The sequence below is a fragment of the Dreissena polymorpha genome, chromosome 13 (genome assembly GCF_020536995.1).
Source record: "Dreissena polymorpha isolate Duluth1 chromosome 13, UMN_Dpol_1.0, whole genome shotgun sequence".
Lineage (NCBI taxonomy): Eukaryota > Metazoa > Mollusca > Bivalvia > Myida > Dreissenidae > Dreissena > Dreissena polymorpha.
The window spans coordinates 48,661,371-48,678,078 of record NC_068367.1 but is presented as its reverse complement, the minus strand read 5'-3'; the positions used below and the strand labels follow the sequence as shown (position 1 = coordinate 48,678,078).

Sequence of the window (16,708 nt, the reverse complement as noted above, 5' to 3'; positions counted from 1 at the left end):
TTTTATCATCATGCAGTTCAAAGAGAATTGTACACAATTTTACTGTTTGTCTATATAATTAACCTCAGTGTGTTTTGCAATCAAATCATTATGTAATTTAGTTAAAAATTAATGTCAAAACAGGGACTAATTATTTATATTATTATACATCTATATATCAGTATTTATTTACTTCAATTACTTGAATTCATAATACATACCATGTACTCAGAATAGAATTGCAAGTAAATGACTTAAATTATTGTATGTTATACATTATTCAGTATTTCAAATGCATTGCATTATATTAAATCTAATTAATAATAGTTTATTACATTTATACTTGTACAATTTGGTCAATGTTATTTTTGTTTACTATTCATTTTATTTGTTATTATTAATTTAAATACTGAATTTATTATTCTATACAATATTTAAACTGCAAAAAATAAATATGTTTAAATTGGATCTATTCACTGAATACTAATAATTCATCTTGATTAACTTAATAAGGGATTCTTTTATAGCACTAATAATAAAATAAAACTTTATAATAACCAGACAAAATAGTAATAAACTATTTCAATATTAATATCAACATAAAAAATTGTTCACAAACCTGGTTTAGCACAAATCCTCAAAAAATAAAGAATAATTTTGCAGTGTTCTCTTGGAAAAATGTCCCTCATTTTTTTCCACAATGAGGCGAACTGCTATCCACTATTTGGAATAACTGTGTTTCCAGCACTGCGATCTGACAGCGAATGCAAGAGAAATGTCTAAGAGACTGTGTCATGGACTGAGTCTATAAAACTCAACTAATCGCCAATACATGAAAATCCCAATTTTATCCCTCATCACAGAGGTTCTTCATCGTAACGTCACACATTTAAAAAATCAATGTTATTATCTTCAACCAAATCGCCATAGCGACCTTTGTCTCTGAGCATCTGATTTTAAGGCACTGCGAGGGTTCTGTCTTGTGAGAACAGCAATGTGATGCTATTGTCATACCACATGATTTTGACAATGGCACACCAATGGCTGTTGACACATGGTCAATAATCAATAATCATGATTATAATTGCCATGATTTTGGTAGGAAATTAATTGGCAGCAGTCCGGCAGGTGCTCTGATTGCCTGCCTATTGATTTTGCTCAATGACATTGTCTGTGTGAATTCTAATGTTAATGGAAACACAACAAAACCTACCCAGAGGCTAACAACTATCACTGAAATCAACACGCTTCATTTGTTAAAATGCTACAGTTTATTGATCCTGCTTACAAGTTAATGGATTGCATCTCGCACACTTTAAATTAGTAGGATTATATTCAACCTATGCATGATTCATTCGTATGTTATTTTCAGATACAAAATTAAAACTTAGACGTAACATGCAATTCAAGTTTCAATTGAAGTTTCAACAACACTGATACAAATATGCAAATTTTGATGGGTTTAAAGAAGACTAATTCAAATACTATATAGTGCTTCAGCATTAGAAAAAGGCAAGCTGCAAAATTATTAAAAAGGGCACTTCAGCGTTTGCGGTCATAAAGCAAAAAATTTTATATAATAATATATTTAATATTATATGCATTTAAAAGATTGTTTTTCTAATGAATAAAACTAGTTTCATTGGGAAAATTAAAGTTAATTTATTGAACTTTCAGATAAACATTACATTAACCCATTGATGCCTAGCATCTAGAAAAAAGGCCTTGGCAAACAGCGTAGACCCAGATAACCTTATCAGGGTCTGCGCTGTTGTTAAAGGAATTTCTGTAAGAAATATTCTAAATATAGAAATAAATATACTAGACATCCCTAATTTTGGAAATAAATTGATCCAATTTTAAAGGATGGGAGAGTCCACTAAGCATAAATGGGTTAGACCAAGGGTGGAGGCCCAATGGAGGCAGGTTGGGACCTTGCATTGAGGCCTTTATACCTTACCCTGCCAATAAGATGGTCATTGTCTAATTTCATGATAGTTATAAAATATTCATAACTGATTTATACAATATAATATAAAAGGGGTAAGAAAATTATAATTTAGCATATTATCCTAACTTGAACGTTTACTTAATTCATAGAGCTGTATGATCATTTTGCAGGTTACATTATACCATAACAGTATTTTATATGAATGTTCTTTTTATGTATTTTTTATTTTATAAATAAAAATTTATGGACTTTAATATTGGAATTAAAACATACTCTAAAATAACGAAGAATTGTTATTCATCAAGATATGATAAAATAAGTATACATTACTCAAATCAAAAATTGTTCACAAATTAATCAATACTGATGCTTCCTTTAATAAAAATTTGTGATCACTGGTGTTTGCAGCAAAACCATATAACTCGTGAAGTATTGTTAACCCTGGAACCGAATTTTAAAAGCATTTGCAGTTTGGATCCAGATGAGACGCCACAGAACGTGGCATCTCACCAGGATCCAAACTGTTTGCTATTCTGATAGTATTCTATGAAAAAAAATCGAAGAAAATGCTAATTTTAGAAATTCAGCAGACAACATTTTAGCAGACGACAAATTTCCCAGAATGCAAAGGGTTAATTAAAGCAGGTGCAGTGTATCAGAACAACGCTACCTACATCTGTGAAATTAATATCATAAGTCACAGCTATACCAACACCATGTAAAAAAGGTGGTTGTGAGATTTGTATTGTTTTTTCCCCAATAGTTTTACACACAATATTCTATGCTGTTTAATAACCCATCCTTGGTTAAATGATTGTTATGTGAACAGCAGGAAAAAAAAGGGCTAGACACCAGCAACCAACCATAAAAAAAGTGAGCACTGTCAAGGGTGTAGGATTTTACATGTACGGTCTACCCTACCAAGGGAAATGACAATGGACCCTTTCAGAGAATATCATAATGCCAACACCTTCTTGTCACAAGTCTTATGACATCTAATGTTTACAATAAAGTGTTTAGAGCCATCATATGAACCTGTGGCATCAGCTGAGTTATTGTATGTTTGCAAATTGATAAAGAATCCTTTCATACTAGATGAGAAGACATTTCAAAGATTAATTTTTTTATTGCATATTTTATTACAAAGCCATTCTATTAACAGAATGAGACAAGGTGTAATTTTATAATTAAATGATACAAACTTTTTTAATTTTTGTAATAATTCTCAGATTTCTAACACTCTTAATTTATGAAAACCCTTTTAAAACAAAAATAATCCTTTTTTTAACTCTTATTTTTCAGGCGCACAGATTTTCCCACATTACACTGTAACTCCAATATAACGCGGATGACGGGGTCCAAGCCACGCAACAGCGTTATAAACGGACAGCGTTATAAGTTTTGAGCTTATTTATTTATATTGTCATGCTGTGTTGTAATCCGCAAATACATGCATATAAATCGAATCGAACGATAACAGTATATATAACGCTTTTCTTATGTGCACATTTGTCCGATAATCCAATATAATTACAACATCAATTACGAAAAAATAATGTTAAACATTTATTACAAGAAATATGTTTACGTATTTCGTAAACAAATTCATATGCCTACGCCATTTTGCAGAAAAATAGTACGGTGCATTATGGGACACAGCTTTCATTGGACGAGCGAATTTAAATTTAGATTGAAGGCAATACGATACATGTACAAAGTAATGTTTTATTGCGTCATACGCAGCATGTAAAAAAACGCGCTTTCCGCGGACTTTCTGATAACGGGCAAAAATTTAAGTGAATCTCTGTTAACAATTACACTGCGTTAGCATGTAAATAAATCGTCAGGATTTTTTAATTTACTTTTCGTATACGTACTGAAACATTAAACATACACAAAGATCTTTTTATGTATCAAGATTGAATAGCATATAATAAACGATAACACACTTACACAGCCATAGTTTATACAATGAAATACAATACACGATAAATATAAAACATAAACAGGTAATCGTTTTAAATAACTTTAATTTGATAATTATTACGCTTGCACTTACCTTATTGAAATTAGCGCACGGAACCGCTCTGATAGGGAATACATGTAATATACACGGACTCGCGAGTTTTAACACCTTTATTGACATTACACAACAGATTAACACCAATTAGCTGTCGAGTGTCGTTTAACCTCTAATCGATTAAAATCAGTTAAACGAACGGATAAAGCAATCAAGCTGTGATCGCCGGCTTCTTTGAATTTTCTGAAAATACAAGTAGTTGCATAACATGGATTTGAATCAGAAATGTAAGGTTGGAGAAAAAACGGGATCCAAGCACCCCCCGCGTTATATTGGACACAGCGTTATAACGGACCGCACTATATTGGAGTTACAGTGTATTAATGACTTTAAAATTTCAGACAGTTGCACTTTATAAGAATTGCTCAAATGTGTGTTAGTCCTGTGACACATAATTCTTTTACAACTGAATGATGGACATGTAACCTGGCAAACAAATGACAAAAATAAGTAAACGGTTAAATTTGCTTTATAGGCATGTATACCTGATATACTTTATGGTTTCATTTACTTCTTGCTATTATCTTGATTTTTTGGAAGAATTCTTATATTAACAAGGGCTGTTTGTAAAACATGCATGGCCCCCATATGGGCTGTCAGTTGTAGTGGTAGCCATTGTGTGAATACGTTTTTTTGGCACTGTGACCTTGACCATTGACCTAGTAACCTGAAAATCAATAGGGGTCATCTGCGAGTCAAGATCAATGTACCTATGAAGTTTCATGATCCTTGGCGTAAGTTTTCTTGTGTTATCATCCGGAAACCATTTAACTGTGTCAAGTCACCTTGACCTTTGACCTAGTGACCAGAAAATCATTAGGGATCATCTGTGAGTCATGATCAATGTACCTATGAAGTTTCATGATCCTAGGCATAAGCGCTCTTGAGTTATCACCCGGAAACCATTTTACTATTTCCGGTCACCGTGACCTTGACCTTTGACCTAGTGACCTGAAAATCAATAGGGGTCATCTGCGACTCAGGATCAATGTACCTATGAAGTTTCATGATCCTAGGCATAAGCGTTCTTGAGTTATCATCCGGACACCATTTTACTATTTCGGGTCACCGTGACCTTGACCTTTGACCTAGTGACATGAAAATTTATAAGGGTCATCTGCGAGTCATGATCAATGTATCTATGAAGTTTCATGATCCTAGGCATAAGCGTTCTTGAGTTATCATTTGGAAACCATTTTACTATTTCGGGTCACCGTGACCTTGACCTTTGATCTAGTGACCTCAAAATCAATAGGGGTCATCTGCGAGTCATGATCAATGTACCTATGAAGTTTCATGATTCTAGGCCTAAGCGTTCTTGAGTTATCATCCGGAAACCATCTGGTGTACAGACGGACATATGGACTGACATGAACAAAACAATATACCCCCTCTTTTTCGAAGGGGGGCATAAAAACTCTAGAGATTTGACTAGCCTGATTCTCCATGCACTTGAATTCAAAGTCTTACATCCCCTGCAAGCATGTGTGGCAATTCCCGAAGGATCGATAACTCTTTCATTATGGATGCAATTAAATCATCTCTCAACATCAAAGCCCAAAACATGAGAAAACTCTGTAAAAGCTACTGTGAAATCTTTTTAATTTGATTTAATTTCATACTCAGTGGAACACCACACTACATAATCTGACAGCAAAACAACACATGGGTCCTTTTGGCAATTAGCCCAAATATGGTGGATATTGATTGTGGGTTCAGTAGAATTATGGGAGAATTCCAGGGACCCTAAAGAACTTCAGGCATTGTGACACAGGTTGGTCGTATGAAAAGGCAGCCTGGATCACCCAAGATAATAATAATAATTGACCTATTGGATTATTGATGTATTGATGCACCTGGTGACAACAGCAAGAACAGCCAGACTGCTCCCCATTGTTGTAAGTGGTGAATCACCAATTTTCTCAACAGGTCTTGTCTCACATATCCTTATGATCAAATTTATTGAATTTGTTCCATGCTTTGGCATTTCAGAATTGCTGGGAATGTGTTAGTCAGGGACAAGTGTTGTATAACAAGCTAATCAGCAGTTTTTCATTTTATTTCATGGATTTTATTGTTTACTTATTTAACCCTTTACCACTTAAGATACATATTTCCACTCATTTGTAGTCCTTTAGAAAGTTATATTTAATCATTAAAGACCCTTCTTACTCAAGATTCAAGTTTTTAAGGCTTCATCTCAAAACCTTAGTAACTGATGAGCAGCAAACAGCATAAAACCTGAACAGCTGACTGCAAGTTACGCGCAGGCTGTTTTGGTTGTAAGCTGTTTGCACATACCCATTTTCACTTTGCTTCTGAGTGGGCAAGGTTTAATTGAGATGAGATGAAAATTTAAATAGAAATACTATTAATATGGCTCTTAAAAAGCAATTAAAAAATGCATAATTAAAAATCACTTGCATTATTAAGATTTAACATGGTCCTCTACACAAAAAAGCCACTTCAGGAGAGTATGTTAGTTATCAATACAATTTATCATTATAAGCACTTTTGTTGATGAATGAAGAATTAATTGTCTGTTTTAATCGATTTGCAATTTGTACTTTTTTGTAAATTTTTTGAGAACCCAAGTTATTTGAGTGCATGCTATTTCCACAATTCCCTAGTTATAATAATGATAAAAGTATGAGCGGTATCCTGCAGTGAAATATTCAGGATTCTTATGAATGTTTACAAAGGAAAAAAGGAACAGATGAAATTTCCGGTTTAAAAAGTATTTCAGTTTAGAAAAGATCCAGGTCAGTGGATTGCTACTTTTTATAATATAAGCCATAGCTGTAGGGCCCATCTTTCTGTCTGTGAACAATTTTTTTATTTTCTGTGTTTCTCCAGAAAATGAATGACTTTCAAGTACAACATTAATAATTTAGCTAGCTAGATGAAAAGACTTTGTAAAATTAATACACTACCTTTTTTCAATACCATTTACATACAAATTTTCTAGTATTACATTACAAAAGAAGTATCAATCATTCCAATCAAAGAACTATTTAATAGCTTACACTACTTGTAATTGACTTGAACATTACAAATAATTATTAAAGGAAAAATATTTCTCAGCCTTAGCGGAAATTAGTTTTTCTGATGTTTTTTTGTTTTTGTTCGTTACCAGCAATCACCTTCAAACAGTGTCTTAGCAGCTTTCATTGATCCCCATATATACCGCTATTTTTTTTTTAAAGCAAATTCTGTTACCTTGGTTACCAGGTACTAGTGCTGTGTGAGAAGTTATGACCAATGGAAAGCCTATAGGGCACCATTAGACAATTATAAGAGATTCCATCATCAGGTTAAGTTATGAGTCATTAGTCTTGGATTAATTAAGAGTTGGGCATCTAACTAATCTATTAGTTATCAGTGGTTTGAAATTCTTGCTACTGGGCCTGTAGGAATACTGGTCATGTACGTAATTCCGGCCACTTTTGGGACTATTTAAGAAAAATCTTTAGTGTTAGGCAACTGGTTGAAACTAAACTTCACATATATAATCCTGGGTTCAAAACTCACCTAGCATGAAAATTTAAATAGAATTAGATCGGTGAATGTTACTTAATGAACAGAAAATGATGACATGTAAACTATCCATTTTCGTAGGTTAAATGTACCTAAAAAATCGGCCACTTTTCAGTTTGATCTGCAGGTAAAATTACAAAGCAATATCTTTTGACAAATGTCCTCAATTTCAGAGTATTAATCAATGTTTACACTATTAAAATATTTGACTTGAAATTTAAAATAAATGCGAAATTATTATACCAGTTACTCCCCCTACCTATTTTAATAAATATAAACAATGGGAAACTGCTAATTCATAAAAAAATATTTGTTTTTAATGTGTTTAATAATTTTTTTCAAACATAGCTAAAAAAGTAAACACATTTTGTTTAAAAAGTTGACTTCAGTGTTGATTATTAGTAAACGCTTATATATAATATTAAAACATGTAATCTAGTAATATTCTTATAAAGGGAGGTAATTAATATATTAAAAATTTATATCTAGGTTCTGATTTGTATGTTTTGAATATAAGTTTTCGTACAATTAATTGGTAAAACTTTAATTAAAGTTTATTAGATAAAATAAAAATAATTTTATCAAATATATTTGTTTCTTATATGAATATAATTGTTGCCACTTATGATGACATCACTTTTCCCATGAGCCAAATATTTCCTGCTAAATTTGTGACATTTTAACACAAAAGTTTACGGTGATATGGTTCTTACATTTGCAAACTATTGAGAGTGGGGATGGTTTTCATGTTGATTTTTCTAAATAAAAACAAAATATGTGCGTTAAGATCATGAAAATGATTTTACACAGGTGGCCAATTTTTTACGTACAGGCCGGAATTACGTACATGACCAGTAGTGATTGCAAATCCTAACTTGCCCTTGGGAAATTTGCAATTGTCTCTTGCAAATTTTTTTTTTCAAAATTAAGCGCTCAGCCCATTGGTGTGCTTATTATTACCATTATTTTTGTCCTAAATATTGTATAGTACAGGTATGAAAAACTGAGCATGAAAGTGCAGACATGTTTTTGACAAATGCAGAATTTGCATATTTATTCAACTTTATGATGGGCATGAACTGCTTCATTACAGACATGTATCAGAAAAAACAAAATGTTCAAAAGCAGCTGAACCCGTCTGCTTTTATTGAAAATGAGTTAGTCAGAGAGGGTAATCACGTGATTATATATATAGTCAAAATGGCGACGTCCATGCCGAGACAGTTATTTATAGCCATGTTATACCCTTTATTACTTTTGTTTATTTTTTTAATGACTTTCACTTTCCAGCCATATCAGTAAAAGGGTGATTAGCATTTATTTCGTATTTAAATTCTCGACTTTACTCCCTGCAAATTTTCTTAGTGGAGCTCAATATTAGGTCATCCTGATAAGAATTTCGCAGCGAGTAAAGTCAAGATATAGAGCGAATATTACTATGAAATAAATGCTAGTAACTTTCTTGCTAATATGGCTGAAAAGTGATCGGAATTAAAAAATAATAATACAAATAATGAAGGGTATAAAACGGCAAAAAATACATGCCTCGGCATGGTTGCCATCTTGTTTGTCACGTGATTACCCTCTCTGTTAGTACACAAGCTGCAGTTGTTTAAAAAACATGTGTTATCTGGTTCGCATCCCTTGCTTGCAATGTTGGAACTGGAACCAGATGAAAATTTTAAGCTCATATTTGTGCTTGATTAATGTAGTTTTGCAATGGTTGGTAAAAAGCACCTTTCTATGTTGGCATTTTCCTTGAACAAATTCTGCTATCCAAGGTATTTATTTTTTAAATAAACATGAAAGCATTATTGAATTGACATATATAATCGATTTTATGGTATTTAAAGATTTTACACATGAAAAATGCACATGCTCATCGGGACTAGCATTAAATGCATCTAACAACAGACGGCATTGTTAACATGTATTTTACAAACCAACCTGGTTATGGATATAATTACATGATAAAACATTATTAGGGTCACACCTTCCACTTTTAGCTAATGTGATGGTTAAACTGCATAGAAATGAAGAAGGGAGCCTGAGAATGCTTTCAGTGTGCTTAATAAGAATCAATATTCCTACTTTTTTTCTCTCGCTTTTTTCGCGGCTAGAAAATGTGTCTACAATTCTCTTAGTTTCCTGAAAGGTTCAGTTACGCCATGAAACCTTATAAAACTGCTTGCAGATTACAAGATTTACAAATGAGTTGTGTTCTGAGAAAACTGGGCATAATGCATCTGCGTAAAGTGTCATCCCAGATTAGCCTGTGCAGTCCGCACAGGCTTATCAGGGACAACACTTTCCGCTTTTATGGTATTTTTAGTTTCAAGGAAGTCCCTCCTTACCAAAAATCAAGTTTAAGAAAGTGTTGTCCCTGATTAGCCTGTGCAGACTGCACAGGCTGATCTGGGATGACACTTTACACACACGTAATAAGCACAGTTTTCTCAGAACGCGACTCAAATGTTTTTACATCATAGGGCCATTGAACTATCAAACATGTGAGTAACCAGACTTAAAACTTAATTCAAGTTCTCAGTGATTAACCAGCAATGATCTGTAAAGAGAAAGGAATAAAAATATATTACACACTTTCTGAAAAGAACAGTCTTTGTTGAAAGCATAATACTGTTGGAGTTCTACACATATTAACATCATTTGAACACAAAAAGGCATTCAGCTAAAAAAAGTAAAAACTTAACAGTTGACAAAAATATCCACTTTAATGCTTAGCTACTTAGGCCAACATCTGACAGCCCATCAGATGACTGTTGTGGTGCAAAACGGATAAAGGGCGGGCTATTTCTGTGAAAAACACACCATAATTATGATCATAAAAACTTTTTTGACCAAGATTGTTTAAGCGAATTACATGGTACTGCTGTTAATATATGAATCCCCGGAAAAGAAAACATTTGGAAAAACCCACTGATCTGCTGGTACAATTTAAGCTGACCCATTTATAATACTTTGAAAAACACACACTAAATCAACAATTATTATTTAAATCAAGCTCATTCAAATAATAATGGACCATTGTTTGAACCATGGGATTAGTGGGGTTTTCTTTTTACCAACATAAGTCTAATAAAGCCTTGTGTAGCTGCAGGGGAGGCTGAGGCAATACGCCTGCGACAGTTGCATGGAGATACTATTGCAGCTAAATCTTGACATGGCCAAATAATTGTGACGTGTTCTGATAAAATTTGGCTGAATGCATGTGCGTAATGTGTCGTCCCAGATAAGCCTGTGCAGTCTGCACAGGCTAATCAGGGACGACACTTTCTGCCTACACTTGATTTTCGGTAAGGATGGACTTCCTTGAAACAAAAAATACCATAAAAGCAGAAAGTGTCGTCCCTGATTAGCCTGTGCAGACTGCACAGGCTAATCTGGGACGACACATTACGCACATGCATTATGCCCAGTTTTCTCAGAACATGTCTCAATCGTTCTGCTAGCTCTCACCTGCGGAAGTCCATGAGAGCCTTGATGGAGGTCGGGATGCCAAGGTCGGGCCAGGTCAAGAAATTGAACTGGGTCACGGTACGCGTCTCTCCGGTCTGGAGGTTCTTCAGGTAGAAACTTCTTACCAGGTAATCCTCACACCAGATGTGCTCTGAGACAAGGTGCACCTGGGTACGTATAAATCATAGCAGAGAATTTAACCCATTTATGTCTAGCGTCTACAAAAAAGGCCTTGGCAAACAGTTTAGACCCTGATGAGACGCCACATGATGTGGCGTCTCATCAGGGTCTATGCTGTTTGCTCAAAGGAATACCTGTAAGAAATATTCTAAATATAGAAATAAATATACTAGACATCCCTAATTTTGGAAATAAATTTATCCAATTTAGAAGGATGGGGGAGTCCACTAGGCCTAAATGGGTTAAAGGTTGAATTTCCATTGGCAATATTGGACAATACCTAAGGATAAAATAATTAATAGAAATAGAAAATAATAGGTAAGGAGGTTATGTGTTGGTTTCAGTAAAATATTTCTCACCTGAGATTAAGGGACCACAATGATGAGTAATAATTAAGGGTGGCAACAAAAAGCATAATTGCTTTATGAAAATTTGGTCAGCAACGAACAGCATAATTGGTATTTGAAGATTTGGTCGGCAACAAATAGCATAATTGGTATTTGAAGATTTGGTCATCAAAGTATAATGTGAAAAGTTGAATATTCAAGCGTCTGTATCAAAATATAAAAGTTTTAATACTTTTTTATTGAACATTGCTTTTACAAAAATAATTTTTTGTAAGTTAACCCATTTATGCCTAGCGTCTAGAAAAAAGGCCTTGGCAAACAGCTTAGCCCCAGATGAGAATGCTGCATGATGGGGTGTCTCATCTGCGTCTGCGCTGTTTGCTAAAAGGAATTTCTGTAAGAAATATTCTAAATATAGAAATAAATTTACTATAAATCCCTAATTTTGGAAATAAATTGATCCAATTTAGAAGGATGGGAGAGTCAACTAGGCATTAATGGGTTAATCAAGCAATTTAGAAGAACAAAGTAAAATACATTGACTATGTAGACTTATTTATTGTTAAAAAAAAGTAAACATAAACACACAACCCCACTGCAACACTTTGCAGACCATAAACTTAGATCACTAAAATTACTCGACACTGGATGGAACATGTTCTTATCATAAATATAATATTGCAATTCGGATCACATGAGATTCTGTTTGACAGTTTAAGATTTAAACTTTTTTATTTTAGCTCTATTGATGGAAAAAATATAATAATCTGCATCTTCATTATATGGCTCTCTATAGATACAAAGTTTTTATATATAACTTATAATAAGTACTTTTTGTGTTTTCGCAGAAACACTGATGGACCATGGGTAAATCTACAGCGCCCTATGGTTACACCAGTAGGGGACTCATTGTTATTCTTTAAAAAAAAAAGAAAAGATTTTATACAGCAAAAAAGCATTCAAAGATTTTGAATATTTGAATATATGTTGCCATCTTCAGCAATAATGTAATAATTTTAAGAAATAAGGTCAGAAGTTAATCAATACCAATAATATGACCTGTTCTTTGAAAGTGGATGGAAACAGCTAAGCAGAAGTGTTATATATAGAATAAAATGTAATAATTCACTATACAAATGACTGGTCCATTTGTGCGAATGTTTTCTATGAAGACTGGCAAAATAAAATATTTATATTTTATTGTCATCATCCCAATTGTCTATAGCATAACAATCATAACCAAATAAAAGTCAGTGTCATACCTGATTAGCCTGTGCGGACTGCATAGGCTAATCTGGGACCATACTTTATGCACAGTCATTAAACCCCAGGCTTAAATGTCTGATACCTCATAGATGTGGTAGAGGTCGCTGCCCTCCTCCGGCCAGTATCGGTGGCATTTAGCCTCGCCGGTCTCCATCAGTTTGGTCAGCATCACTATCACCACGCTTCCCTGCTCCCACACCATCTGAATCACAATTAGTGACGATATGAGTAGGGGGACACATGAAATAGAACTTTAACCCTTCCAGCGCTGGAACCGATTTTGAAGGCCTTTGCAAACAGTTTGGCTCCAGATGAGACGCCACAGAACGTGGCGTCTCATCAGGATCCAAACTGTTTGCCATTCTGATAGTATTCTTTGAAAAAAAAACGAAGAAAATGCTAATTTTAGAAATTCAGCAGAAGACAATTTAGCAGACGACACATTTCCCAGCATGCAAAGGGTTAACCACTCATATATACATAATTTCATGTGTGCAGTCCTTAATAAAAATCAAATAAAATTCACAACATCTTGTTATGGATTAAAGTTTTCAGGGCTTAATCTCTAACCCTGAGAGGTGAAAGCTTGTAACTGTCCAAGGTGTAAGGTCATAACTGTGTGTGGTGAAAGGTCTTGACTGTAAGAGGTGAATGGTTGTTACTTTCATAGGTGTAAGATTGATACTGTCAGAGGTGTAAAGTCATATTTGTCAGCAGTGTAAGGTCATAACTGTCAGAGGTGAAAGGTCGTAACTGTTAGAGGTGTAAGCTCATAACTGTCAGAGATGAAAGAGAGTAAATGTCAGAGGCACAAGGTCATAACTGTCAGAGGTGAAAGGGAGTTACTGTCATAGGTAAAAGGGAGTAACTGTCAGAGGCTAAAAGGAGTAACTGTCAGAGGTGAAAGGGATTAACTGTCAGAGGTGAAAGGAAGTGACTGTCAGAGGTGAAAGGTTGTAACTGTCAGAGGTGAAAGGGATTAACTGTCAGAGGTGAAAGGGAATAACTGTGAGGTGAAAGGGAGTAATTTTCAGAGGTGAAAGGAAGAAATTTTCAGAGGTGAAAGGGAGTAACTGTCAGAGGTGAAAGAGAAAGGGAGTAACTGTCAGTGGTGAAAGGGAGTAACTGTCAGAGGTGAAGTGTTGTTACTGTCAGAGGTGCAAAGTTGTAACTGTCAGAAGTGAAATTAGAATGGTTTAACTGACAGAGGTGAACTGTCAGAGTTGAAAGGTGGTAACAGTCAGCGATGAAAGGGAGTAACTGTCGAAAGTGAAAGGGAGTAACTGTTATAGGTGAAAGGGAGTAACTGTCAGATGTGAAAGGGAGTAACTGTCAGAGGTGAAAGGTTGTAACTTCCAGAGGTTAAAGGGAGTAACTGTCAGAGGTGCAAGGGATTACTTGTCAGAGATGAAGGGAGTAACTCTCAGAGGTGAAAGGGAGTAACTGTCAGATGTGAACTGTCAGAGGTTAAAGGGAGTAACATTCAGAGTTGAAAGGGAGTCTTTTTGGGTTTTTTTAATTCTCAGCGGTGAAAGGGAGTAACTGTCAGAGGTGAAAGGGAGTAACTGTCAGAGGTGAATGGTCGTCACTGATAGAGATGTAAGGTCGTCATTGTCAGAGGTGAAAGGTCGTCAATGTCAGAGGTGAAAGGTCGTCACTGTCAGAGGTGAAAGGTCGTCACTGTCAGAGGTGAAAGGGAGTAACTGTCAGAGATTAAAGAAAGTAATGGTCAGACGTGAAGAGGAGTAACTATCATAGGTAAAAGGGAGTAAGTATAGTTGTAAGGGTGTAACTGTAGGTGAAAAGGTTTCATTACCTAAAATAAATTTCCACCCTATTAATTTTAGACCATGTTTACTTGAGAACCAGTACTGGTTGTTTATTTTGTAGTGTTTATACCCAATCTTCACAGTGACTTTGACAAAGTTACCTCTCTTATGTAACCTTGTTTCATGCTTGTTTTTTTCTAGATTAATTTACTTTTTTTAGATGTCTCTGTGTTATTGCTGTTTTTCCAACAAAGACTTAAGAGTGACACTATATTTACTTCAAATCAGTTTGAGGAGTTCAAAATGTATTTCTGAAGAAATATAAATGATTAAAACTAGCAAACATGTATTCCTATCTCCATAGTTGACATTAAATCAGACTCAATTATAGGCCCAATTTAGTCAGAAAATAACCACATTTTCCAACCTTTCCATGAAATAAATTAGCTTAATTCATGTTTAGAAATCCCAAACAAAAATATTTATCAGTAGGTCCTGCTTTACAGCCTAGTTTTAAAATGTCCCTTTAAACAAATCAATACTTTATAGTTTCCGATGGTTATCTGGAAGCTTGCAGTTGAAAGGTTTCATCTGATTCTGTCAGAGAAATTAATGGGAATGTATATTGAAATGAATTGTGATAAAATAAAACAAGACTAAGCTACACAACTTCATCATTGTTCAGCAAAATTTGTATTAAAACCATAGAAATATGATGCTGCAGTCATTCAACAATTTCTTGAAATATGTACTTTTGTTTGCAAGGGTCATTTCAGCTGACTGCTCTAATATAGAAAAGTTTAAACATTTAATTATACAAAAAGCTTACTCGTTTTTTTTATTATAAAATATATATATATATAAACAAAAAAAGGAATTGCCACAAGATAATGCTGTCAAGTATATTTTTTGTTTCACCCATCCAAGAATTTCATTAAGTATGCTTGCCACAAGTTATATAAGTTACAAAATTATTTTCAAAACAATAAGTTCAGAAATGACCATTTTTAGTGTCTGATTATAGCTATAAAACTAACAGAGAAAACTGCACATAAAGAAAAACCCAATTTTAGGTCAAACGTCTGCACAGGCTAATCAGAGACAACACTTCCACACATGAATTAAGCCCTAATTTCCCAGAACAAGGCTCCTGTATATAACAACACTAAAGCGTTGAACATACCTGCCAGAAGTCTGCCACGGTGTGGGGAAGAGGTCCCTGGGTGGCCACGTAGGCAGGGTTACGAGGGTCATGGTCCGTCTGCAAGGGAGATAAACGTGTTAGACTGTGGCCAGGGCACGTATTAACTAAACAATTCTTAGACTTAAGTCTAAGAATACAGAATATTCCTTACAGAATATTCTTTCAGTTTGAATATTCAATAATTGAAAAAATATTAGTCAAACTTGGCACTAACCACCTCTATTCATATAGTTATTCATGAAATGACATCATCACCAAAGAAAACCTGTATTTATTGAAAGGCTTGACACATTTTTCTTTGGTTGGTGAATACCAGTCTTGGTACCAATGATGTCAACTTGAAAAACATGGCACTCTAAAAACAAAGATTCGAACTGTAGGTTGTCTCAGCAGTGTGGGATAACCACTGACACTGCATTTAGTAATATGTAGCAAGTTGTAAATATTAACAATTGGACACAGGGTTCTTGCTTGTTTCTGTACCAAAATGTTAATGAAATTCTTAGTCGAAAAAGAGGCATAAGTGTTGTTATTTTATGTAGGTCAATAAAAATCACTCATATACAACTCTATTCTAGAATGTTTGCTGAATGTTGAAAGGTTAAGGACAACTTTCATGGACGAATTTGAATATTGTCTACAGACAGATGTCCGTGGTGGTTCCACTGCAGCCCATTTTACTTCTTATTGGTGGGTGTAATTAACATATTCTGAAAATTGCAAGAGTAAAAAATATAATGTTATAAGATGGATTTTATCCCACTTTTACAGGGAATTCGGTTGATTAAAGCCCCGTTGATTAAATATCATCTATAATCAACGGCAGGAAATGACGTCAATATTTCGACGAAATGACGTCATAAATCCAGTCAAACTAATTTTGTTAAAACAAAAAGGTTTACAAAATAAAAAGTGGGA

At 34.3% G+C, this 16,708-nt stretch overlaps 1 protein-coding gene across 3 annotated transcripts in view; it reads right to left on the bottom strand.

Annotated features, from left to right (window-relative positions):
- LOC127856071 (receptor-type tyrosine-protein phosphatase N2-like) overlaps nucleotides 1-16,708 on the bottom strand; it is a 95,498-nt gene that overhangs the window by 12,584 nt on the left and 66,206 nt on the right. For all 3 annotated transcript variants that reach the window (XM_052392058.1, XM_052392057.1, XM_052392056.1), the window contains 3 exons: nucleotides 15,770-15,847; nucleotides 12,900-13,019; nucleotides 11,025-11,191 (listed from right to left, as the gene is read on the bottom strand). In XM_052392058.1, the coding sequence (XP_052248018.1) occupies nucleotides 11,025-11,191; nucleotides 12,900-13,019; nucleotides 15,770-15,847 (365 nt within the window). The remainder of the gene's footprint in view (nucleotides 1-11,024; nucleotides 11,192-12,899; nucleotides 13,020-15,769; nucleotides 15,848-16,708) is intronic.